At 36.7% G+C, this 25402-nt stretch overlaps 2 protein-coding genes across 13 annotated transcripts in view; both read left to right on the top strand.

Moving 5' to 3' along the window:
- Nucleotides 1–10417, top strand: part of LOC123771035 (probable Na(+)/H(+) antiporter nhx-9) — a 113496-nt gene extending 103079 nt beyond the window's left edge. For 5 of the 7 annotated variants that reach the window (XM_069309627.1, XM_045763284.2, XM_045763286.2 and 2 more), the window contains 2 exons: nt 5470–5638; nt 7804–10417. In XM_069309627.1, the coding sequence (XP_069165728.1) occupies nt 5470–5638; nt 7804–8240 (606 nt within the window). In that variant the 3' untranslated portion in view covers nt 8241–10417. The remainder of the gene's footprint in view (nt 1–5469; nt 5639–7803) is intronic. The other 2 variants (XR_006774434.2, XR_011223785.1) reach the window with 2 other exon arrangements.
- Nucleotides 10418–14501: 4084 nt separating this feature from the next.
- LOC123771036 (protein CutA homolog) lies at nt 14502–23525 on the top strand. Of its 6 annotated transcripts, none has more exons than XM_045763290.2 (7): nt 14502–14523; nt 16594–16668; nt 18362–18516; nt 19033–19092; nt 19625–19670; nt 21702–21794; nt 21949–23525. In XM_045763290.2, the coding sequence occupies exons 2-7, from the start codon at nt 16636–16638 to the stop codon at nt 22018–22020; spliced, it is 459 nt and encodes a 152-aa protein (XP_045619246.1). In that variant the 5' UTR covers nt 14502–14523; nt 16594–16635; the 3' UTR covers nt 22021–23525. The 6 variants fall into 6 exon arrangements, with proteins under 6 accessions (XP_045619246.1, XP_045619243.1, XP_045619245.1 ...); XM_045763289.2 differs by lacking the exon at nt 14502–14523 and adding an exon at nt 14601–14740; XM_045763288.2 differs by lacking the exon at nt 14502–14523 and adding an exon at nt 14617–14811.
- The last annotated feature ends 1877 nt before the right edge of the window (nt 23526–25402 follow it).

Genomic DNA, 25402 nt, shown 5'->3' with positions numbered 1-25402 from the left:
TACTTAAATGGTGCATGGTATTCTATAAATGTTCACAGTGCCCATTGTATAGTGGTGGGCTATCTTACTAAGAACTGATACAAACCCTTTGAAAGATACATATACTTTCAAACTGAATCCTTAAATAGTTCAGTGGAATTTTTATTGGGCTCATGTACAGTTTATTAACTTTGTTTTAAGAAGGATGGATCTCTTATTGTTGTTGATGCAGCAGTCTATGAGTGAAAGATGCCCAAGTATATAGAGAAATGTAATTTATGACCAAAACATGTATTCACTTTACTGTAGTCACTGCCCTATGAGTTGAGTGTGGTTGTAGTGTGGTGGGTCAAGCTACAGTATATTCAGCTGACAATTTAGCTGGACTGATTACATTTGCCATATAGTGCAGGACAGAAATGGTTGGGCACATTTCCTTTCATCTGATGCCTCTGCCTTTCATCTTCACCTAGCAATAAAATAGGTACCTGCGAGTTAGGCTATAGTTATGGGTTACATCCTGAGGAAGGTAAGTAGTTAGCCTACAGGAACCTCAACAAACTTGAATAAAGATTTCCTGTCCCCAGCAACAGAAATGATAATGCATTTGAAATGTTTGAGGAAGATTTTACCGAGGTTAATATCCACTGTATATAAGAAAAATGCCTTTTCTGATACAAAAAAAAGGTATACAAACAGTTGTGAGTACAAGTAAAAAATTTTGAAAGTAGTGCCAGGCATCAGCTAGTCTGCATACACATGGAGGGTTGCAGACGAGGAGTCACAATAACGTGGCTGAAATATGTTGACCAAACCACACACTAGAAAGTGAAGGGACGACGACGTTTCGGTCCGTCCTGGACCATTCTCAAGTCGATTGTGACAATCAACTTAAGAATGGACCAGGACGGACCGAAACGTCGTCGTCCTTTTACTTTCTAGTCTGTGGTTTGGTCAACACATGGAAGGTTATTCATCCTGTATGAAAGGTTCTACTTTAAATGAATGAGAACATTATTCCAATTTAAAGTATCAACATTATCACGTACATATTGTGGTTTTAAATGGAAATGAATGAAAACGTTATTCCAAAGTAGAATCCATCGCACAGGACGAATATCTGTACATGCATGTGCAGACTTGCCCATTACCTGTCGTTACTTTCAAAGGTGGTAACTTGTACTCAAAACTGTTTTTACGCTTCTTCAACAGAAAAAGCTTTTAAAAAGGCCCTTTCCTTACACCATCTCATTCACATTGCTAAAGCTTTGGTAGAAATTTGTAGCATTTTTGCCATATTTCACATTTATTACCAGATAATATTATCAATATCCATATCTTTGTCTCTATCTCCTATTTTGAATGCACAATATATTGACACGTTAATTAAAGAATGTAGTTATTAAATTGTAAATTGAATTACCAATTTATATTTACATGTTGCTAAATCATAATTGTATGTAAATACTGTACCTTAAATGCAGCACAAGGAAATTGCAAGAGCACCAGTAAATTAATAATGAGATGTTGTCTGCATGTTTAGTGTTGTGATCTACTTACGACCACCAGAACCGCTCATTGGAAATGACAGCTTGAAGGTGGACCCATGCTTGGCGGTACAACCGTTCTCACCCACTCAAAACGTCTCTCATATTACGTACTAAATATGTCGGTTGTGCTTGAGAACCACCATTATTACCAGCTGCAATACATTAAGAATCTTGCCACAAAGGAATTAAGATTGTCAGTTGTATGTACAGTATATACGTTCATCTTGGAGTCGTATATTGGGCCCTGTTGTGGTAAACATTTCTTGCCTTCATGAGAAGTAAGGTAATTACCAGTATGAGGGAAAAATGCCAAGCCAGTACGGCTATATAGAGAGGCTTAGAGAGTACGAGAGAATTTGGATTGCGCTATATTCCATGGACGTATTACAGTACTGTACCCCATTATGGTGGCTCCAAAGTGTTTCGTTGCCTTTGCATGTTCAGAACAGTTATAGACGACTGCAAATTGTGTTTACACATGGCCTGTGGGGGATGCTTTTTCCTCCAATAATAAGCTGCCCTCACACTTCACTCTTAATGTATGGTAGTTCTGCTCTCTTGAATTGATTGTATAACTAGAGGTAGAAAAATACATTGAAATAATCACATTAGTGTATATTGTACCACTGTCTACAACTGGTATTTTTCCTTGTAATGGTATTGTAGCATTTGTACACAAAAATTACATATTACTTATGCACAATGTTAAATCCTCTAACACAATTTATCTAAAGACCTTTTGGTAAATGCAAAAGTTCATTTCACATTGATGACATGGTATTAAAATAAGCCAATTATTTATGTTACAGCTCAATTTGTAAATACAGTAATTTATTTCTAAATTTTTGCATGTCACCTACTGTATATTGATGCATGCTGTATGCAGGTAGGTACAATTCCAGATAATTCCAATTTTCATCAGCTTTTGGGTAACCAATCACCATTTCTCTTAGTCATTTACTATGTATCTGGACACACCATAGGACTGAGACAATTCAAGTAACCCATCTGAGTAACTGATCACCATTCTGCAGTGGATGATGTGCCTATCCCTTGGGCGTGTTAAGGCCAATGCTGGATAGGCGATCATGCAGTCTCATCCTTGATTAAAGCAACCTCAAAAAGGCTAACAGGCTTCCTTTACCTTACAATGGTAAACCATACCACACTACATATGGTACAAGTAAATAAATAAATAATAATAATAACAATAATTTATAATTGCGTGCTAACCAAGTTGAAATACATTGATCTGGCAGGGGCCTTTGAGTATTTCACAGGTATTATAGTAGATACAAAAACTGTGGTGGATTTTGGTGCATTCATGGATCTGCAATGATGTTAGCAGTGCAGCCTGCCTTCTTGAATTGTCATGTCACAAAAATTATGTTCAGTACATAATTGCCCAAACCTAACCTAACTGATGGACCTCCACATAGAAAACGTGATTCTTTCTATGGAGAACCCCTTCGGCTCCCCGGAGCTATACCGGGCTGATGTGCATATATAAGTCCATGGCAACAGTCAATCGATGGAGTTCTTAGCCTACCAGGGACCATGAGCCAGAACCTGGCCCCCTCAGAGAGGCACGAGGAGCAATGGCCTATAGACACCCCCATGTAGTTGGAAGCAGTCTATGTCTGCCATCTACCAGGTCAGGCACCCAGAAAGGTAGGAATCTCAAAACAAATTACAGCTGGTGAAATTGCAAACCGAAAGTTGAACAAACAGGCAGAACTCCCCTATCAGAAAACAAACAAACAAGCATGATGTCACCACAGCCGCCGTGCCATTGTCTGCGCAACTCCCCTCTCCCCGGGAGGGGGAAGAGCCTTGGGTCACAGATTGCAGCCAGTTGTCTCGACTTCAAGTTGAGGGCCGAGTGGCGGCCCGGGTAAAGTCTCTCTCTTTTCCTTTCTCTTTGGTTAGGAAGCTCTGGGGGGAGCCGAAGGGGCTCTCCACAGAAAACCAGCGTTGAATGTAATGAAATGCCATTTTCTGGGCAAGACCCGGAGGCTCCCCTGGCATCCCTCCCTCTCTCCGGTTGTTGGTTTTGCATTTTTGATATTCATCCTCTGAACTGAGGTTGGGTAGCCGGCATGAAGGGGTCTGGGGCTCCCCCTTTCCCCTCCTGGGGAGGGGGAAGTTGTGCAGACAGCAGTGCAGCGGCTGTGGTGACATCATACTTGTTTGCTTATTTTCTGATTGAGGCATTCTGCCTGCTCGTTCGGCTTTCGGTTTGCAATTCCACTAGCTGTAATTTGTTTTGAGATTCCTACCTTTCTGGGTGCCTGACCTGGTAGATGGGAGAGATAGACTGCTTCCAACTACATGGGGATGTCTATAGGCCATTGCTCCTCGTGCCTCTCTGAGGGGGCAAGGTTATGGCTCATGGTTCCTGATAGATTAAGAACTCCATTGATTGACTGTTGCCATGGACTAATATATGCACATCAGCCCGGTATAGCTCTGGGAAGCCTCCGGGTCTCTCCCAGAAAATGCGTTTCATTACATTCAATGCTGGTTTTTTGAGCTGCTATAATTATAGTACAATACATCATATTTTGTTTGTTGGGGATTTTGACAACAAAATACAATGTATTATTCAAGAGGAAGGGTTGAGTAGTAAGCCTGAGAGTAGCTGTGAGTTTAACAGACCAACCCACCAACCAGACTAAGTTACAGTAATGTCATCAATTACAACAACATAGGTAGTCACTCAGTCTAAGTGGTGTTCAGATACACTGTAGATGACTGTACACTGATCTCCAGCAGGATTATTTTTTCTTGCATGTTTTAGTGCGACCTTTTCAGGCTTGCATTGCAATTATGAATTCCTTGCAATATGAAACTTACTAATTACTCCTTGAATATAACTGCAAAGAAAATTTATGATTTTTTTTTGCAAGAAATGCAAGTTTTTCATTTAATTCATTTATTATACAAAAAATTTAAAAAGTAAAAATTTAATATTTAATGAATTCTCTCATATTTCTGAAATCTGATAATAATTATATAATAATACTATAAATGAAATAGAATATTAATAACATATAAAGAAGATAAGCTATTGTGTCTAATAAAGTTCTTAAGAATGAGGTGATTAAATCACAGAATCATACAGTACTGTATGACACACGATACAGTAGCTCAAACTTTCTCCAGTATAAACCATGCTGACTATTATTTGTTTCTACTAATAACACATATTTTAATATTACACTTTCTTGCTTAACTTATTATATAATAAAAAGGCCGATCTTGATGTAAGTCCATATTGGAGATCTATTAAAACTCTTCTAATTAACTGTAATTATGATCTTCAATAGTATGAATATAATTTTGGATATTGGATCATAGTAATTAAAATCCTGGTCACCATTTTTAAAAAGTTAAACACCTTGTCAATACATTGTCATACATCCTAGTACAGTACTGTACAGTTCATCACTACAGTACAGTAGATTAATAAAAATGTTAGTTTTACACATTTCAAGATTAATCATATTTTGAAATATCAGAGAAAAGTATTCTCAGCTTGTAAAAATATAAATGTTGATTAAATCTAGGGCTGAACATTTTAAGCTGTCTCGGTTAAAGAAAGCAACCCCAAGTGTTCAATACTGCAAGTCAGTCCCTCTCTATCAATGACAAACATGTGTAGAATCTGTTGTTTTAACACACACAAATACTTTTGTGGTATTTTCTATATCGATTTCTTCATATATCACCATCCCAAGTGTAAGAGTATAAACCGAGTAGTTGAGCATAATATCAGGGCCATTTCCAGCAATGAATTTTCATTCAGAATTTATGTTCGGCATTTCTGTGTGTAAATAATAAAAAATCAGAACTATGACAAGAAGCATTTTCATGAAAATAAAGCCAAAGTTAATCAGCTACTGGACCACCACAAGTAATGATAGTTTTCTTCCCACAGCTTCACTACAAGTACAATCCCAATCTGGTCGGCGAGGAGGACCAGGAACTGGATGAGCATCTCCACCGCCGCCACCTCAATGCTCGTAGGATGACTCGTCTAGCAAGCTCATCTCGTCTTCCAAATTATAACAATCTTTCAGAAGATCCACAGCTACGTCGCAGGACAGGCGAGTGAAAATGAATAATGGCAATATTTAGATACATAAAAATTAAGTTCAACTTAAATGGTTAAAAGCTTCGAACATCCCAGTTTATTGACCTATTCAATAAATAAAGAAGGTATTATTGAGAAGGGTCTTGGCACATTGTACCCAATTTAAATATTATTCACCTTTCCTTTAAAAAAATTTATGCAGGGTTTCTCTTGGAACCTACCTTGTCTTTTGCATTGGATGCCAGCTATTGTTTCTTTCATGACTTTTAGCATTTTGGTCCTTCACTCGCTTCTCATACAGTATGTGGGATGTCCATTGTTGGTGGGCATACCACCAACATGCACCATGACAACATGGGTGCTGTTGTATCTTCTGGTGTAAGAATGAGAATGGGCAAGACATTTTGGCTGTGGTTATGCACTTTGTGTGATATTTTCCCAGTGGATTTATGTCATGGCATCACCTGCCTATTTTGTAGGGCCTTACCTCCATCAACATGATTTTATGTTGGATATTGTTTCATCATTTGTTATTATGAGTTGCATTCTTTATTTCCTCCAATCCAGATGAGTAAGGAATTATCAAAACAAGGTGCCAAGCCAGGAAGACAAGATCTGTGTCACCAGGTATTCAGAAGGCACTAAATATCACTCAAGATGTAAATACAAGAAGAAAAGGACAGTAAGAGAGCAATATCAATTTATTGGATTGCTAAGGATTCTACCAAAGGACAAATGACCATTAGAAAAGCAAGACAAGCAATCATTTAAAAAATTGGAACATTCTACAAGGAGGTACACACCTTTAAGTGGGAGAATGCACTTCAAACAAAAGGAGTAGGAAGTTATTCTATTACGTGGCCATGAGTTAAGCAGGTGTGACCAGTATACAACCTAGCCAAAGCCATTTCTCATCATCTGTTACAGTGGTAGGAGGAAGGCCATGGGAAAAGGAAACTTATAAAAACATGCAGTTTATTTCCTGTAAAACCAGCCCAACACTCATAGTTTGCAGACTGAAAGACTTGGTAGAAATCTGAATAAGGAATCCCTCCGGGAAATGTTGCAAGCACAATTGGCCTCCTTAGCGATGGTGTCCGCAAGTTGATTTTAGGTAACTCCAGTATAGCTGGAATCTCGGCAAAATTCAACTGTCTTATATCTACTAAATATAAGAAACGGTCAGTATTGGATTTTGACCACCACAGGAGGCAAAGGGTTAAAGCTCCGGAGCCATGAGGGCACTGCACGAGTCAACCACATTGACAAAGGAACATTGATGCAGAGAAAGCAGCTGACGAAGAGCATACAAAATTGCATCATGTTCCACCGTGAAGATGCTAAGTCTCCAGGGACCCAGTCCAGATGACATTGCCTGTCATTTAGTAACTGTAGGATTTTGTGGGTGATGTAACCCCTCCATTCTGTCTTCTCTCTCTCTCCTGGGCTTTGATGGGTTTGCTGGAAGCTCATTTCCATATGTTTGTATTGGTAATACAGTATTTTTATTGAATTTTATCTCGATTTGCATTTGAAAATTTGTATTTGCATTTGTATGGCAAGGTAAAGACAATTTTAATTTGTACAGTACTGTACTGTATTATCGTACTATACACACAAATTTATCTTCCCAACATAACATGCAGGGAGACAGACAATGAGTCACAATAACGTGGCTAAAATATGTTGACCAGACCACACACTAGAAAGTGAAGGGACAACGATGTTTCGGTCCGTCCTGGACCATTCTCAAGTCGATTGTGAATGACTTGAAACGTCGTCGTCCCTTCACTTTCTAGTGTGTGGTCTGGTCAACATGCAGGGAGACTGTATATCACACTGTAAGCAGTGTATTTGTTTCAATAATCTTCATAAGCTTTAACATTTAGACCAATGTCAATCACTGCAGTACTGTATTTGTTTTTTTCTGGCTGAAAGTGGGGCCAGGAAAAAGAAAGTGGGGCATTTACCCGAAATTGTTTTCCGATTCATCAGATTTCAAATACTGAACTGATTTCAGCTTTAACAACGAACACTTTTCTGCCCTGTAATATAATTTCTACTCATATTTAACTACTGTTATACAGTATTCACCATTTTGAAACTTTTAATTCAGAAATATGATAAAAAGGATTGGCTAATTTTTAACAATAACACTAATATCCTTAAAATTTTCAGGTCTAGATAATACAGATTTGCCACAAGGAGTGGCAGAGCTGGTGGAGCGCCACTTTGCTCGCCGCAGAACCATGTCATGCCACCATCGAGGTGTGCCGCCCTTACAAACCTGTCTGTCCTCACCCGAACCTGGAGCTACTTACCCTTCCACAATGCATATCCTACAAGCACTGCAAGAAGCTGTCGAACCAAGTTCTAGCCTTCCAGACATTAGAACCGAAGCTACCGAGGCTTTAACAGACAGAGCTCCGTCAGTGTTTTCCGATCCTGGTGGGCGTGGGGTTGAACTCAACAGAGATATAGAACTGGAAAGTCTAGAACCTTATATTACGACTGAGAATAGTAATGGCGATGAAGAAATACCTCTGGTAACCACTGTTCAAGAGGATTCAAGTGTTCAAAGCTCTAAGACTCCTAATAGAGATGATTTGGTTTAAATATAGAAATAAAGACAATTTAATTTGTAATATTAATAAGAAAACAAAACTTACTGCTGTTAGTGTGATACATTATGTAATTTATACTACATAATGTATTATGCAATATAAATTATGTATTATGTAATATAAATCTACATATATGAAATCTATCATATATCATGTTCAAAATGAAAATACATAGTAAAGCAATTTCTGTGATTTTTTTTAATATATATATGAAGAAAGATGAGGTTATGATGGATTTGTACTTACCTAAATGTGCTTCAGGGTTACTATGAAGATAATATCACTATACAAGATAACTCCTACACTTACTTATGATGTAAGTCATGACTTACCTTGTCAAGTAACTCCTGGCAAGGTAAGTCATACACCTTTGTATGCACTGAAGTGGATGTAGGTCCATTTATTTTTTCCAATAGGGGCAGGGGAGAGGAGGGGGTTGTATGGGGAGTGAATGGCTCGAATGAAATCTCTAATGAAACGAGTCGGCCTCGCCCCCTTATAGCTTGTTTATGCAAGGACACTGTAACAGTGAAAATAGGCTTGTAGAAAAAAGAAGAGTAAGAATAATGATATACATATTATATGATGAAATTGGTCTCCAAACTATCGCTTGTAATGACATGTAATGAGCTGTATAATCCTTAAGACTGTACTTCTTAAGCAAATTTTGGAAAATGCCGTATTGTGACATTTGATAATTTGCTTGGTGTGGATAAAGACCTTAGTGACCCATCAGTGAACTAAGTACAGTAATACCTGTATATCTTGCACCCATTGTGATATTTCCTTTGATAAACAATTTAATTTTGTATACTACAGTATATCTCAAATATTTATAATTATATTTTTATTGTTAGAGAGTTTTAGATAGAGATACAGTATTTGAGTCTGCTAATTAACATATAAATTCAGTGTAAATAACGCTCTAGCCTTAAAAACACTATACAGTACTTCACGTATGTAATTTTTTACATTAAAGAACTTAATTATATTTTTAACATTAAAATAGTTATAATTATGTAGTGTGTTTGCTGGGAAGTACTTCGTAATGCTTTAGCAAATCACACTTTTAGTGATAATTTGTATTCCAAGTACAGTACCTGCACCTGTATAATTATTTATACAACTGCAAGCTACTATTTATTTAACATATTTCATTCCTTGTATGTAATTTATCCCATGTGTATAGTATGCTGTTTAGTTTGGTTTTTCAGTTCTGGTTTAATAAAGTTATGACTGTAGAGCTGACACAACAAATACTGAGAGGATATGTGACCAAACTACTATACTCTGAAAGGGCATTAACCTTTTTTGCTGTTAATGTTACAATCATATGACAAAGAAAAACCTTTATTCTTGAGAATCGGAATTTTACCAAAACCCTAAAAAAAGTGTTCACGACCTAGTGGAATATGACCGAAATTCTGGTAATCAATACGGGGGGTTGGACCTGGTATGTGCAGCCATCTGGGTGGGGAGGTTCATTATACAAGTAAACATTATACAATGCTGTAGCTCCAGTTAAGCTAAGAATACCTCCCACACACCTCGCATCTGTTACAAATAATCAGTGTAATTTAAGATGTCATGTTCTGTTTATTTAAACTTTGAGATTGCTCTGTTTTTCTCTAGTTATGTTAAATGTTTTCTTGTTCAAGACTCAGCCACCATATCTTATTAGAAATGTATAACAATAAGAAAATAACTATGCCTTTTTTTTTCTCTATATTAATTTGTGTTAAGTCTAAAATACTTAAAATTCCTCTTGAGTATGTTTATATGTTTTATATATGATATCCTTTGTATTGAGAACACTTTTCATGGTACAGAACTGAGTTTCTTGGACCATTTTTTATATTGAATAACCAGATGGGACTCCCAGCTGTGCCTGGGAACACTTATGGCCTTATATTGAGCTACATGGACAACAAGTGTCTTATTGAGCAGTTGGTTTTCAAACTAGAAAAACAAAGAAAATTATTTATCCCTATTTCAGCTCTGGTCATCAAACCAAACCTGAAATTTGACAGCAACGGGTTAAGGGCAGTTAATGAGTAAAATATTACATAAATATGTTCACATGTTATTAGTGCTGTAATTATAAAAAATATAAACTATGTAAAAATGTAATCACACTTGTAACTTTTATATATAAAATATTATTATTATTATTGTATTATTTCATACCAGTATAGAGGTACAGTATCATACTTCGTACGCATTGTCCACTATAAGTTAAACAGTCCCCATGACAAAGTGGTAAGACACTCGCTTGGCGTTTCACGAGCGCATTGGCCTGGGTTTGTATCTTGGCCGGGGAAGATTTACTGGGCACCAATCCTTAACTGTAACCTCTGTTTACCCAACAGTAAAATGGGTACTTTGGTTGTTAAATGATTTAAATGATTTGGTGGGTCGTATTCTGGGTAATATTAGGATTAAGGACTTGCACGAAACACTATGCATGCTAATGGTTGTACAAGAATGTAAGAACTCTTGTATATATATAAATAAATACAAAAATATACCACTGTGCTTATATATATATATATATATATATATATATATATATATATATATATATATATATATATATATATATATATATATATATTATTAAATATGACCGAAAAAGTAAGATTAATAATTCTAACACGAATTTTCTCAATCTTTCGTACATTACGCTTCACTGTTGGAGGTAAATCAAAAATCACTTCTCCAAAATTCATTTTTATTTTTAGTCTGACGCGACACGGGCGCGTTTCGTAAAACTTATTACATTTTCAAAGACTTCACAAATACACAACTGATTAGAACTTGCGTTTCCCTGATTTTATATCTACATTTGAGTGAGGTGGGAAGGGTGATGTGGCATTACATTTGAGTGAGGTGGGAAGGGTGATGTGGCATTAACACAAGACAGAACACTAGGGGATATTAATAGGGTATTAAAAGTATCAACACAAGACAGAACAGAAACAATGGGTATTGAATAGAAGTGTTTGTAGAAAGCCTATTGGTCCATATTTCTTGATGCTTCTATATTGGAGCGGAGTCTTGAGGTGGGTAGAATATAGTTGTGCAATAATTGGCTGTTGATTGCTGGTGTTGACTTCTTGATGTGTAGTGCCTCGCAAACGTCAAGCCGCCTGCTATCGCTGTATCTATCGATGATTTCTGTGTTGTTTACTAGGATTTCTCTGGCGATGGTTTGGTTATGGGAAGAGATTATATGTTCCTTAATGGAGCCCTGTTGTTTATGCATCGTTAAACGCCTAGAAAGAGATGTTGTTGTCTTGCCTATATACTGGGTTTTTTGGAGCTTACAGTCCCCAAGTGGGCATTTGAAGGCATAGACGACGTTAGTCTCTTTTAAAGCGTTCTGTTTTGTGTCTGGAGAGTTTCTCATGAGTAGGCTGGCCGTTTTTCTGGTTTTATAGTAAATCGTCAGTTGTATCCTCTGATTTTTGTCTGTAGGGATAACGTTTCTATTAACGTTTCTTTCTACAAACACTTCTATTCAATACCCATTGTTTCTGTTCTGTCTTGTGTTGATACTTTTAATACCCTATTAATATCCCCTAGTGTTCTGTCTTGTGTTAATGCCACATCACCCTTCCCACCTCACTCAAATGTAATGCCACATCACCCTTCCCACCTCACTCAAATGTAGATATAAAATCAGGGAAACGCAAGTTCTAATCAGTTGTGTATTTGTGAAGTCTTTGAAAATGTAATAAGTTTTACGAAACGCGCCCGTGTCGCGTCAGACTAAAAATAAAAATGAATTTTGGAGAAGTGATTTTTGATTTACCTCCAACAGTGAAGCGTAATGTACGAAAGATTGAGAAAATTCGTGTTAGAATTATTAATCTTACTTTTTCGGTCATATTTAATAATATATGTCTACAGGAAAGACTGCTACCAAAATATACTAATATATATATATATATATATATATATATATATATATATATATATATATATATATATATATATATATATATATATATATATAATACAAGCTTCTGGTACCCTGACAACAGGAAACCAAGTAAAGAATATATATATATATATATATATATTTCTTGATGCTTCTATATTGGAGCGGAGTCTTGAGGTGGGTAGAATATAGTTGTGCATTAATTGGCTGTTGATTGCTGGTGTTGACTTCTTAATGTGCAGTGCCTCGCAAACGTCAAGCCGTCTGCTATCGCTGTATCTATCGATGATTTCTGTGTTGTTTACTAGGATTTCTCTGGCGATGGTTTGGTTGTGGGAAGAGATTATATGTTCCTTAATGGAGCCCTGTTGCTTATGCATCGTTAAACGCCTAGAAAGAGAAATATATATATATATATATATATATATATATATATATATATATATATATATATATATATATATATATGTTCTTTACTTGGTTTCCTGTTGTCAGGGTACCAGAAGCTTGTATTTAAGCTTATTGAGGTACTGTTCTTAGGCTTGATCAAGTACTGACCTTTTCCAGGAAGCAACCTACAAGAGTTGTCTAACTCCTGAGTACCTACTTACTGCAAGGTGGACAGGCATCAGGAATACACAAGTTCTTGATGCCCGAAATGCTGTGTGTATTAGTGACTTTAGGCATAGTATATACTAGCTCTATCTAGAAATCCAACATTCTGTTTGTAACTCATTTTGTGTGTATGTACTTTTACCTGAATAAACATTTATTTATTTATTTATTTATTTATTAATATTTATTTATAAATAAGTACAAGGCAAAAGGTAACCTATGGAAAAAATTAAAGTATAGCTTAAAAGAGTAGAATACTCCAATATTCTATTCAACCCATTTACCTTAATTTACTGTTGCTCCTTGTTTAGAAGTTTGTGTTAAATCTGACCTTTTAAAGAAGTAGTCTGGATCAATACCTCCAAATTGTTCAGCATTTTAAAAGTTTCAACGAGATCAGCCCTGACAAGAATAAAATATTGCCAAATCACAACAGCAACCATAACGTCTCACTCCATAGGTGATTAAGAACAATATTTTGAATATGAAGTACAATGAAGCGCATAACCAGAGCCTGCCATCTCCCGTTACAAACCAGCATTCAACAGTAGCACTCTATGATACATCCAGCACAACTTGCCACATCTTGTCACATTCTGTCGAAACCTGTCGCAACTTGTCAATGTTCTCATGCTATTTATCACCAGCTTTTATAACCAAATTATTTACCTGAGAGTCCCACTGGATAAGGGAGTACCTAAGCAATAGAAGACAGCAAGTCACTGTGACAGGGAGAGGTCTCGGAGTGGCGAGGCGCCACCAGTGGAGTCCCTCAGGGATCAATCCTTGGACCTATACTGTTTCTGATATATGTAAATGATCTCCCAGAGCATATAGACTCGTTCCTCTCAACGTTTGCTGATGATGCAAAAATTATCAGGAGGATTAAGACAGAAGATAGTATAAGGCTACAAGATGACCTAGACAAACTGAAGGAATGGTCCAACAAATGGCTACTAAAGTAGTTATTTGTCAGGACAGTACTCTGTCCTGACAGAGTACTGAGCCTGAGCCAGTACTGAGCCAGCTTCATTGAAGGTTGTAACAGAACCCATGAGCACCACACCAGAAACAAATACCTTTTTGATATTCCACGAGTACGACTTATTCAAACTAGAAATGGTCTACAAATCAAGGGACCTAGAATGTGGAATGACCTTCCCAACCATGTTAAAGACTGTACCTCTCTCAACCACTTTAAGATAAAAACTAAGTACTACCTAATTAACTCCCTGTAACCTACCTTACCCCTATAATGTCAACCCATGTCTGTTATTTTTAAACAATGCTGTTTGTTGACCAAATTGTATTTTTGCTATTTTTCTGCCATGTTTCCCCCTATTTTATTTTTTATTTTCTCAACACATTTTGTATTTTAATCTCAATTAGTATTAAGTTTTAGTCTTAGTGTTTTTCCTGCCCGAAACGCTTTGCGTAATAGTGGCTTTAGGCATTGTATGTACTAGCTCTATCTATAAATCCATCAATGTTTGTATCACACCTTGTATGTATGTACTTTACCTGAATAAACATTTGAATTTGAATTTGAATTTGAATACTATGAAGAGGTGAGCACGAGAAGGGGTGGGGAGGAATTTACCGCCATCTAGGACCGTAAATATAAACAAACTTGGTGCCAAACAGGATTATTTCCACATATTTACTTTACCACCTTTATATGGCAGCTGGGCTATTTTGAGAGGGATTTGTTAAGAGGTAATGATTAATTCTGCCGTGTTATATTGGTGTGGTAGCGGTATATGAAGAAGTACTTAGCAGTACATGTTAGAGACGAGTAGACAGTGGCAACTCAGTAAAGTACTGTCAGGGGCGAGGTGTGGACGTTCGCACGTGTCTCCTGGTGCTGTCTATTGTTGTGTTGGAACACAAGAATATTGTGTTCCAACAGTAACACTGACCGCTCCTGTGCCAGGTAAGTACACTACAAGCTCACTTGCAACTTTTTGTCCCGAGTAGCTGCATCTAAAACAACAACATTTGCAGGTAAAGTCACAATAACGTGGCTGAAAAATGTTGACCAAACCACATACTAGAAATTGAAGGGACGACGACGTTTCAGTTCGTCCTGGACCATTCTCAAGTAGATTGTAGAATTCCAATTCTGGAACACTTTGTTCCAGGATTATATCACAATCGACTCGATAAAAGTACCAGGACGAACCGAATCGTTGTCGTATCTTCAATTTCTAGTGTGTGGTTTGGTCAACAGTAACATTTTGTTTGGGTGAGAGTCCTAGCCAAGGAAGAGTGACTAGGTGGCTTAGCTGTTTGCCTATGTTCGTCCAGCAGTAATTGGGGTACCTGGTTGTTAACCGACTGGCAGGTTGTTCGTCCAGCAGTAATTGGGGTACCTGGTTGTTAACCGACTGGCAGGTTGTTCGTCCAGCAGTAATTGGTTACCTGGTTGTTAACCAACTGGCAGGTTCTATGGCCAGCAGTAATTGGTTACCTGGTTGTTAACCGACTGGCAGGTTGTTCGTCCAGCAGTAATTGGGTACCTGGTTGTTAACCAATTGGCAGGTTGTGTTCCAGGGAAAAGTTTCCCTTGGAAAATAACTGTACCCACTAGTTTTCCCCAAAAACTAGTAGGTACGGTTTACAATGAGCTATGGGAAAGGGAAAGCTTTCAGCCTGCTAATAAAAGTCTGAAATTATTTTAAGACTCCTATTATCAGGCTCTTATTTCAGACTATTAATCCATGGAAAAAAGTATATCATCGGCTGAAAAGTGTGCTTAAATATCTGTTCTGAATGGGAATCGAATCCAGGACTTAAGGTGTGAACACTGACCTATACTACAGGAGCCTTGGAATGAGGGTAATTCCTACAGTCCCTCCCCTACCCTTTCTCTTGCTTTCTCTAGTCCAGCCACTTGACTGGACTGAATGGTAGAGCAACGGTCTCGCTTCATGCAGGTCAGCGTTCAATTCCCGACCGTCCAAGTGGTTGGGCTCTATTCCTTTCCCCCTGTCCCATCCCAAATCCTTATCCTGACCCCTTCCAAGTGCTATAAAGCCGTAATGGCATGGCACTTTCCCCTGATAATTAAAAAAAAATTGCTTTCTCTAGTAATGCAGCACCAAGACTGTTGATAGGGTTTAAACACCCCTCTCACACAGGTTGCAGGAAAGACATTATAAAAGTTTATTAAGCTAGTAGTGGCAATTGTAGCAATAAGGTTTCCTTGGTTCAAACACAACCTTTTCATGGTGAAAGCCAATGCATGCTCTGATCTGGGAAGTTGTCAGGTGTAGATTGTGAAATGTCTTCTGGCCGAAGAATAAGAAATGAACCGTTACATCAGCTAATGATAAGCTCTCTGATCCTGTTAGGCCACAGGGACATCCCTTCCTGTCTGAATACATTTTCTGGATAGTTTAACAGATTTGTAAACCTTGTGCATAGTATGATTATAGTGATAATCACATCACCTAGTATGCAAAGCAGTTGGAAGGGGGAAAGAGTAATTATCATATTGAGAATTTTTCCTTTTTTTTTTATAGTTTTTGATTGTGCGAATCTTTTACTTAATTGAATCGGTAACATTTAAAAAAGTGTGAAAGATACATATGCTCTGTATTTATGTTCCAAGTGAAGTAACTCATAATAGGTAGGAGATGAATTGTTAGACATAACAAAATTTGATATCTTGAAGCTTTATCATCTGAATATGCACAATTTAAATTGATACATTTTTTGTAATTTTGTGTGTTCGAGAAAGCATTGGCAGTCACTAAATATAAATTTGACATTGCTCTTGGACAGAGGTGGCCATCGGAAGTCACTTGATGAATCGCCTCCACTGCGATGATGAGTAGAAACATCACTCTGTTTTGTATGGTATGAAACTGCTTGTGTATGTAATCTCTCTCCCCCCTCCCCTTCTCTCTGAACATAAAACAAATCCTAACGGAGATATAGAGGAGCACAAAGTAGAGTGAGCTTTATTAGAACCGACACTGCACCTGAATGATCATCAAATTGATCAGATTTAATACAGCCATTACAAGCAAAATTAGAATTTCCTGTAGTCTGCACTTCACTTGGTGTTTCTGTGAATCGGTGTTGTATTTTGTTATTCAACGTACATTAGTAGTGTTTGAAATTCATGCATTTGTACAGTAATTACAACATATTCATCTGTTTTCTTATACAGTACTTCAGGCTTTGCTAATATAATACTGTATTTGTAACAAATAAGGCTGGAAAATTGTAGTTGGTTGGTTTTGTAATATACACCTATTTTTTTATTCTGGGGTTTGTTGGCTTTTTTTGTATCAGAGGTGGTGATTGGAATTTTTCCCTAAAATGTTAATATATCTGCGCACTCCCTGCTGAGTGTTACATATACCATAGTGTTAATTTTGACCTCTGTTGGCTTGCTAGTGGCAAGCGGGAAATGTTTTGTCCCTTACGTACCAGTGAATGGAGGGTTTAAAGCAGTGCATCAAGATTAAATTTTAATGCAGTACAGTATGAAGATTTGATAAACAGTGAAGAATTCTGTAAAAATTTAAATTACATAGAGCCAGTAATACAGTGCATTTGCCTTGAAAATTAAAACTTGCATATGTTATTTATGTTTAGTGTACTGTATATTGTATATGTATGAAAATGTACAGTGGTTGTGTAATTACAAATTTTAGTAATTAAATAGTGATACATGATTTTGCAATAACAAATACAGTATGCATATCTTAACAGAATTTGCTACAGTTTGTATTTGTCCCAAGCAAGGTATTCACTGCATAGACACGATGGATTTTGGAGCACAGCATAAATACTTAAATGGTTGGAAATGTGTAGAAATGGCTCAGAGGTTTATGACGAAACAGTGCAGCCACATAGTTTCACCTCAGATCAAGTGTGTGCACTCGTGAGCTCAGCCACCATTTAGGATTATTTTTCTTGCATTGTTGAAAATTAGAAGATGGGGAAACCTCGTTCAAATTTAGAAATGGAGTGACAAAATTCTCATTGAACAACAAACTGATAACATTGGCCAGTGTGGTTCCCAGATCACTAGGAAAGTTAATGAAATTAAAGTTTCAATATATAATTCCCCCTGTCAGGGACAGGAAGCCTGTAATGTACCTAAGGTTATTGATGTTCTCACGGGTCCACTACTGATCACTCCCAGGATGAAACCCACAACAGTTGCCCAACTCTGAAGTACTTGCATTCTGCTAGGTGAACAGAAGCACCAGGTGACTGGAAACTTGATCAACCATTTCTGTCTCGCCCAGGAATTGAATCCCAGATTCTCGATTATGAGTTGGAAATGGGCCACTGTACAAGATCTTTAAATGGTTGAACTATCTCAAAATAAATATTAAAACAATTAGGCAGTTTGGTTTTCGAATGAGATGATCATTTATTTCAAATTTACCTCTTTCTAGAGCGATATTTTACAGCTTAATCAGACTATTTGGACCCAAGAGATGAATGTGTAAATTCAGTCAGGGCAGCAACTTTTGTATTTGCATTAATTATGCATATAACTAATAGCTTAATAGACGTTATATATTTTCAGGGTCTTGCCTTCATTGCAGTGTTTATGCCTATACTGTTGACTACTGGGAGGCATCTATTAAGCAGTATGGCAGCAACAGTGAGCTACGTTGCAGGCACTCACTCCATGGCCTTCGTTACTGCTCCCTCACAGGAGGTTGCCAAAAAGATTGCCAGGTAAATGTGGTTTGGCATACTCCACCTAAATACTTGATGTCTTGGTTTACATATTAATGGGTGGCTACATGTAGGATTCTTAAACACTTTGAGTTGACTTCCTCTATTGTTTTGTACTCAGTACTGTACTTCAACTCTTTAATGGATGGAAAGTACAAAGTTTGGAAAAGACTTGCAAAAAGTTTTTTTGTAAAATTGACCTTGTGAATGTGAATTTTTTATTTGACAAAGTATTTGATGAATGTACAGATCAAGATATCTGACTATCAAAGGGTTCAATTGACAGATTCTAAAAAATAAAAATTTTAAATGCAATAATAGACCATATTTGTTTCAAGACTGGTTTTGTTAAAAGCATATTATAATATGGAAATGGGAAATTCATTTTTAGAGGGAATGTCTGGATTATTTTATTATAAAAATTATTATTCAGAATTATAAAAAAATGCTTTCATAACACTAACAAGATGGGAATTTTTTCCCACATTGTAATGATATTTTATTTATTAACAACAGTGGACTGGTGAAGAACAAGCTGGCAGCCTGTGTGAATATTATACCTAACGTTGTCTCTGTGTAAGTATGCTGTGATAATATATATCTTAAATTGTGTTGGGAACAAGCTGTAGAATACGGAATTAGCTCAACAGCAAGAGTGAAGAGATGCTCAAACCGTCTCGGAGATGATTTGGGCATATTGAACGCATGGATGATGGTACAGTAGCTTGGAAAAGTTATTGGTATTAACAGTAAATGTGAGAATAGGAGAGGAAACCCAGGACATTGGGCAGACATGGTGAGAAGAGGCATTTATAAAGTGTAAACAAGGCTGGATGGAAGAAGTTTACAAGAAAGGAGTGAACATGTTTTTCACTGTACTGTATATGACAATTGGCATGGAGCTTTGCATATCTGTGGTTATGTGCAATAACCAGCGGGGGTGCATTGCTATTATTGTGGTGCAAGTATTATGAATAGTTTAGTAGTATTTTCTGTTTAATATAAAGATATTTTCAATATTCATGTTTATCTCACCTCCATGAAAATTAGATATTGGACATATAATTATCAATAATTTGTGAGATTAGCATTTTACACTTATTTGCAGGTATGAATGGAAAGAAGAAATCAATGAGGATTCAGAGGTGCTGATGGTAAGCGATTCTCGTCTTGTAGTATATAATATAGATTAGCTTGAGGTGTAAAAACATTGGTATCACTAATACTTCTTGCCTTGCAGTAAATATTCATGTTGCCCCTTTCAAATGATGCAGGGTAAAAATTGTCTATATTTTGTGTGGAGTTGCCAGATGTATCAAACTCTAACTGGATCAGATGTTGTACATTTATGGTTGCAGATTCAAAGATTTTTGTCACCCTGTCTTGTATCGTTTGGTGTTGGCTGTAATCTTTAGTGATATATTGTAATTGGAGTCATAGTACTGAAGATAATGTTCCAAATAATCATTATGAATAATTGGAAAAAATGGCATTCCTATTGTTTAACCCAAATTTATTTAGGATATTTGAGCTGTACTTTCTATTTTATATATCTTAAGATAATCTTGAGATGATTTCGGGACTTAGTGTCCCCGTGGCCCGGTCCTCGACCAGGCCTTTTTGTTACACACCTACCAGGAAGCAGCCCGTAGCGGCTATCTAATTACCAGGTACCTATTTACTGCTAGGTAACAGGAGCATCAGGGTGAAAGAAAGTACCCATTTGTCTCCGCCTCCACCGGGGATCGAACCCGGAACCTCAGCACTACAACTCCGAAGCGCTGTCCACTCGGCTGTCAGGCGCCCATTTATTTGGTACATATATACAGTACATTTATTTGATAATATCAAGCTGGTAGTAGCAATGGGTTTACTCGGGGATCTTTAAAGTACTGTACTATATTTTAAAAGCGTTATGGTGTAGTTTTGAGTTTTAAAGAATTTCAGATTGAATAAAAAAATTTTTTTGGCTAAATCACATTATGTAATGCGGTCAAATTTAGTATGATGGGAGAGTCTGGTAAACACTGGCAAATAAATAAATCAATATGTAGTGAGAGAGATGGAAAGATATGAAAGCTGTTCCAGAGTATTTAAAGTAAAAAAAAACTTGGCCAAGTAGTCTCTTGTAGAAAATTCTGAAACAAAAGTACATTGTCTTTTTTTAATAAGTGGAGTAGAATAAGGTTAATAGACAAGAAATTAGCATCAGAGTTTAGTGTTGGTTTAAGACTTCTTGCTGTATGACAGAAATGTAAAACACAGTTACAAAATGTGGAAAAAATATTGTGGTAAAAGTTTGGATAAGGAATTTGCATCAAATAGCTACCATGTTAACATAGAATTGACTGATTGGAAACATTTATGAAGTGTTCGCTAAATTGCAAGAATTAAAACATTTGATGAACATCATTGGAGGACTATTACAGCTCAAATTTTTGCCTGGACAGGTCCTGAGAGTTCAAGCTCCTTGAAAGGGTTACTGGTGTCAATAATGTTAACCCATCATTTTCTAGCCTTTCACTCTTACACCCTGCTGCAGGAATAATAGTGTTGGCCTCCAAAACAAGGTCAATAAACATATCTGAAATATGTGCAGTAGTATGTGGTTATCATACAGCCATTTCTTAGAAACGTTCTATTTTGCTCATCAATAAAAGAATACTGTATAGGTAATTAAGTCCTTGAGCCAGTTCTCCAAATTTTGGAGCTGAATACCAAATTATGAGACTGTCACTGTTGAAGACTTGATAAAATGGAGTGAATGTACTACAGTACTACTATAGTGAATGTACTGTAGTAGCAAGTGTACTAGTAGTATGTACTATGGTAAATGTACTAATTACTGTAATTAAATTTCTGGCGGACACCCTTCTTTTTCTATAGTAACTTTGTGCTAAGTGACATCATAGTTTGAGTGCTAAACCCTGGGACTAAATTGAAGCAACCAACCAACAAAGGCAATCCAGTCCAAACTAGTAGCCAATTTCTGATAAGTTGACATTTAGGTATTGAACCTAGAATGTTGATCATGTGATAAAAGAAAATTGTTCTGACATGTGGTTGATTGCCACAATTGGTTTTAGTCCCTCATAGTGGTCTAATTTGGTCTGCCTCATGATCTATTGTGCTTAAGGTAGAATACAGTTTCAAGAAATGTACTGAATGTTGTATTTCGACATCAGATGATCAAGACTCGAACATCTCGCCTGGAGGAGTTGACAAAGTTTGTGCGAGAAAATCACCCATATGACGTATGTGAAGTTATATCATCTCAGGTGAGTTAGCCTTTGCAAATGCAGTACAGTATTCATTTCTTGGCTCATGGATTATTAAAGTAGTTTTGTGGGATACTTAGTTCATTGTAACATTATAGTATTTGAGTTGAAGCACAATGTGTATTGTACAGTATAAGAATTTTTTTTTATCCAGATTGACCAGGGAAACCAGCCATATTTGGATTGGATTAGTAGCATTGTGCCGGACAAGACTCCCCCTGTGTGACTTTCGCAAGATCTGGCACTGGCAATGAGTGCATGAAGAAAGGAAGAATGTACACTGACCTAAAAAAACGATGAAATGATGGTTTAGGAACATTTATTTGTTTAAAGAGATGTGCTTATTGAATATTTATTTTAAAGATATTGTTGAATTTTTGATGCGCTGTGTATAATTTGGTTTTTTATATACCAAAAGATGGAACAAATTAAGTACAGTAAGAGTTTTGGTGTGGAATTTCTGTTAATAATTTGTTTTATAATAGTGTTGAAAATGTTAATGATTTTAAATTAGTTTTTTTCCTATATTTGTAAGATTATATATATATATATATATAATATTTCTCAGCATCACAGTCACTTAAACTCAATGAAAACATTTAATTTGGTTTGTACATTTGTTGTTTACTGTCCTGTGTAGGAAGCTGTAGGCCCAATTTATTACTTTTTCCATAATTATAATTCAGAAATATGTAAAACAATAACTTTTGTAGTATCTTAGTGTCCCCAATCATCTTGTCTTTATACCTTCCTGAATATGAAGGGTCGTGTGAATATTATTATATAACCTTACTGGCTTAGTGTTGTTGGTGATTATACATTCTTTCTCATGCTCATCAGTGCCTAGTTCAGTTTCTAGCTTGCTTGCATGTTTTAAATTTGATTACTTATTGGAAAAACTTTTTCTGAATTAGTACCATCATGTTTTCCTAACTGATGCTCCAAATTCCGTACTGTACATTTGGTTAAAACGTTACCAAGTTTAGTTTTCTCTCGCTGCCTGGCTGAGGCCAGGATTTTTAAGCGATCGCCTGCGGCCAGTGATAAGGCTATTGCATGATTTGACCCACATAGCCAAAGCAATCCAAATCATGCAGCTTCTGCATGAACTTACCATCTGATGATATATTGTTGCTGGTAAGAAAATAGTTGTGATCGTTGCATTGTTTCCATCGGGTATATTTTGCAACTTCGTTGTATCTTGCTCCGGTAGTTATATAATTTTGCAGATCATGAATAGTACCTTTTACAGTACTGTATTAAATATATTATTAGAGAGGAGGCTCTTGTATTTGTAGGTCAAAGTCAAATTGCATTATATAGGCCATAAAGTTGTATAAGATGTTCTTATTCACTAGTCAATATTTATGTATCCATAGATTTGGCCTTAATGTTTCAGCAAAACAATTTCCTATATGGTAGGGTAATGCAACATTGCATTACCCTACCATATAGGAAACATTGCATTGCCACTTAACTAGCTCTGCAAACTGAAAAGTATTTTACAAGATAATTAGTTTTCAAGTCAAATTTTGCTATAGATATGTCATTTTTAGTGTTCACCTCATTTTGTATGAAAGTGGCTTCTATACAGGATCAGAGTATATTTATTCAACAAGTCATCTGAACTATTCCAAAATAGTTTTCTTTTGATAATTACTTGCTGAACTGTTCCTAGAGCATAGGTGTGTAACTAAAAGATTCTGAACAAGGTACCACACAGAAAGATGTCTTCTGCTCTACTTTATTATCATCCATGTGTTGCTAAACTGGGTACTTGGGGAAACCTAATGAATGTATTATATTAGCTTTGCTGATATAATGATCCATAATGTTGGATAGACTAAAGGCCAAAATATTTTTAAACATGTGTTACAGATATCATAAATAAGAGTCATGATGGCAGAGAAAACATAATGAATTGGTGTTCTCCCACACTGGAAGGTGCAGTTTGTAACATACAACTATCGGTAGGTCTCGGCTTGACCGTATAAACATATCGATACAATCTTGATCTTGTATGGTTGTGTTTGTAACCAAACTGTCATCGATATAAAAGTGCAAACGTTCTTATTGCCAAAACTTATTTCACGTATATTAGATATTTAGTTAACTATGGTGCATGTTTGCTTGGTCTGAAAGAATGCTTGCAAGACCAGAACACAAATGCTCTTCTTTGGATGTTTCAATACTACAAAGATCCTTATCCATTCGACTTTGAATTACAATCAGGGATGTGATCACTTTTATTCCTTAAATTGTAAGTTATAATTAGGGATGTTTTTAAAGTACCATGTAAGATTTAAAACTTGCTTCTGTACATTGGGCTCACATCTGCTTCTTCAGGTCTCTAGTAAACAGATTTATCTTGGGAAAAAAATTTGTGGGCCTCCGTCCTGGGTGTAAAGAGGCTCGGTACCAAGATGGCAACCGTGAGTACTGTGTGCAGCAGCAGCAGCTCGCAGCACTGTCATTCAGCTCGTGCTCACAGTATCACTTAAACAAGATTTTACAATTATTATTTCATTTATTAATAGTTACACAAAAGACCCTGATGGTATAAGACTATGTACAAGGTTCAGAAATTCAGACAGCCACAGCACACAGCTGAGGTTTGATGCATTTATGCATCATGCAACAAGACCTCGTGTTACTTTTAAAAAATGAAAGTGAAAAGGATTCATATTCAGGATTTAGTGATGAGAATTATTATTCCAATAAAATTCTCATCACTAAATCTTATTGGATTTAGTGATGAGAATTTTGGCTAGAGTTATCTTGAGATGATTTCGGGGCTTTTTAGTGTCCCCGCGGCCCGGTCCTCGACCAGGCCTCCACCCCCAGGAAGCAGCCCGTGACAGCTGACTAACTCTCAAGTACCTATTTACTGCTAGGTAACAGGGGCATTTAGGGTGAAAGAAACTTTGCCCATTTGTTTCTGCCTCGTGTGGGAATCGAACCCGCGCCACAGAATTACGAGTCCTGCTCGCTATCCACCAGGCTACGAGGCCCCTCAAAGAGTTAGTGATATCCATAATCTATCGGGCAGCACTTTGGTTTGCCTGAGATAGACTATGGACATCTACTTACTACTTGGCCTTCCCGGCTTGGTGTCTTTTTTGATGATTACTGTACTTACTTCCCAGGTGCCCTCAACAAATGATGAATCTGTGTGACTATGCTGTACATGAATCAATGGTTACGATATCACTCTACATAAACGTATAGATAGTTACATATCACAAGTGAATATAGTATAACAGGAAAAATGGTTTTATTGTTCTGATATTGTGGCTAGGGAAATTCTCTAAAAACCCATGGCCATCTTTTAGAACTTTCTATCCTTTATTTGTCCATCTCTGGTGAATAACATTGTGACTGGTTCTGTCTCTTGCCAGAGGTAGCCCCCCCTCAGTGCTGTATAATTGAAGAGTATTGGCCTAGATTATAACATGCAGTAGGAAAGAACAAGGAGGTGGAATACATTAAAGTTTTACTATACAAACTTATTATAAAAAACATATACATGGTAAATTTTAGTGTTATTTACAGATAAAACAAATAGTCAAAAGTCGCACTCGAACAGGATTATAATAATTGCCACTCAC

This window comes from Procambarus clarkii, chromosome 65 (genome assembly GCF_040958095.1).
Source record: "Procambarus clarkii isolate CNS0578487 chromosome 65, FALCON_Pclarkii_2.0, whole genome shotgun sequence".
Lineage (NCBI taxonomy): Eukaryota > Metazoa > Arthropoda > Malacostraca > Decapoda > Cambaridae > Procambarus > Procambarus clarkii.
The sequence above is the reverse complement of the archived record's forward strand: the minus strand, read 5'-3'. Positions and strand labels throughout refer to the sequence as shown.

Bases quoted from the DNA above. Each gene is read 5' to 3' on its own strand.
- LOC123771036 (XM_045763287.2), top strand. From the start codon at position 14,590: ATGTTAGAGACGAGTAGACAGTGGCAACTCAGTAAAGTACTGTCAGGG. The intron at 19,671-21,701 runs GTAAGCGATTCT...TTTCGACATCAG, and splicing joins AGGATTCAGAGGTGCTGATG to ATGATCAAGACTCGAACATC. The intron at 21,795-21,948 runs GTGAGTTAGCCT...TTTTTTATCCAG, and splicing joins GTGAAGTTATATCATCTCAG to ATTGACCAGGGAAACCAGCC.